The sequence below is a fragment of the Poecilia reticulata genome, linkage group LG21, assembly GCF_000633615.1.
Source record: "Poecilia reticulata strain Guanapo linkage group LG21, Guppy_female_1.0+MT, whole genome shotgun sequence".
Taxonomy (NCBI): domain Eukaryota; kingdom Metazoa; phylum Chordata; class Actinopteri; order Cyprinodontiformes; family Poeciliidae; genus Poecilia; species Poecilia reticulata.
Genome location: NC_024351.1, coordinates 313,503 through 314,883, shown reverse-complemented (window position 1 = coordinate 314,883; position 1,381 = coordinate 313,503). Strand labels below are relative to the sequence as shown.

The following is a 1,381-nucleotide window of genomic DNA, read 5'->3' as shown; positions in this document are numbered from 1 at the left end:
ACCAGAAACCAGTGACCAGAAACCAGTGACCAGAAACCACTGAGCTGCTCCCAGTGTCAGGAACCGCGTCAGGTTTTCTGTCACTTTATTATTTCTGCTATAACTGATGCATATAAAATAAGTCAATAGAGTTTTTACGTCTTTGTGTCAGGAGGCAGATCTCAGGCGGCTGGTGAGAGAAAAAGCAGATCCTGGTCAAAAGGTTTGGGCCGGTCTGTAGTAGATACTAATGCTAAGCGCTAAGCTAACAGGGAGCCTGAGATGTTCCGTCTGTCTGATCCTTTCTGCGTTGTGCTGCTCGGTGATCAGGCCGTGACACGGTTTGTCTTTAAAATGGCTGATTTATTTTGACGAGAATAAAGGCTGCCCGCTCCAAGTCCTACACAAAACAACATCACAAATTAACTTCATAGATCTATAAATAAACTGAATGCATTTAGATGGAAATAAACAGCACACACCGCTAAGACAACATGACAAAAGGGGAGGGGCTAAGGGGTAAACAATTTAAGGACAATACCACAGAAGAAGAAATAAAAAGGCTTCCCAGCTTTTTTTTAAAGTAACGCGGTTAAAACAATGAAAGTTATTTCAGACACGTAAGGAACAATTCAAATAACCATAAAAAGACATTCTGTGTAATTATAAGAGAACCAGGTTACAGCAGCACACCTTGTGGCGATGCGCACATCGATGCTACGTTTCTTATTAATCCGTCCTTCCTGTAGAAGTTTCATTGTGTTTTATTTGTTAGAAGGTAAATAAATAAGAAGAATGTAGTTATTTCCACGCAGCGTCCAGAAAGATGTTCTGCTTGCCCAGCTCCGGTCAGCATCCAGCGCTATTTATGCTATTTTAGGACAAATTCCTGCAGTTTTATAAAGAAATACTGACATATTAAAAAGGCAGATTAGCTATAGGGACAAAACATCCCGACCAAATCTGTAGTCCAACAGTATTTAATAGAGACGCTAAACGGGAGAATGTCTTGTTTACGGTTTGATTACCATAGCAACTTAATTAAGTAACGTTTACCGTAAACGTCTGAGAAATAAAACACATGACGGATTTATAAGAAATGTGCTGAGTGAGCAGAATGTGACGTAACATCCATGACCATAACGTTTGCTGGATGGACAGACAGTCAGGACCCTGTTCTCCAGATGGAGCCTCATTGCTGGCACGTAAACTTTGATCCTGGTCATAAATGAAACGTATTTTGATGATTTGTTTCCTCTGGTCAGATCACCACCATGGAGACCAGCCTGAAGTCCATGGAGGACGAGAACAAGACCATGGAGCAGCAGAACGACTCGCTGCTGCACGAGCTGGCCAGCCTGAGCCAGTCGCTCATCCACAGCCTGGCCAACATCCAGCTGCC

At 42.6% G+C, this 1,381-nt stretch overlaps 1 protein-coding gene across 5 annotated transcripts in view; it reads left to right on the top strand.

The window, feature by feature from the left end:
• Positions 1 to 1,381, top strand: part of myt1la (myelin transcription factor 1-like, a) — a 32,904-nt gene that overhangs the window by 24,528 nt on the left and 6,995 nt on the right. For all 5 annotated transcript variants that reach the window (XM_017302140.1, XM_008396970.2, XM_017302136.1 and 2 more), the window contains one exon: positions 1,245 to 1,381. This exon ends at the window's right edge or, in 1 of these variants, runs on beyond it. In XM_017302140.1, coding sequence (XP_017157629.1) covers positions 1,245 to 1,381 — 137 coding nt within the window. The remainder of the gene's footprint in view (positions 1 to 1,244) is intronic.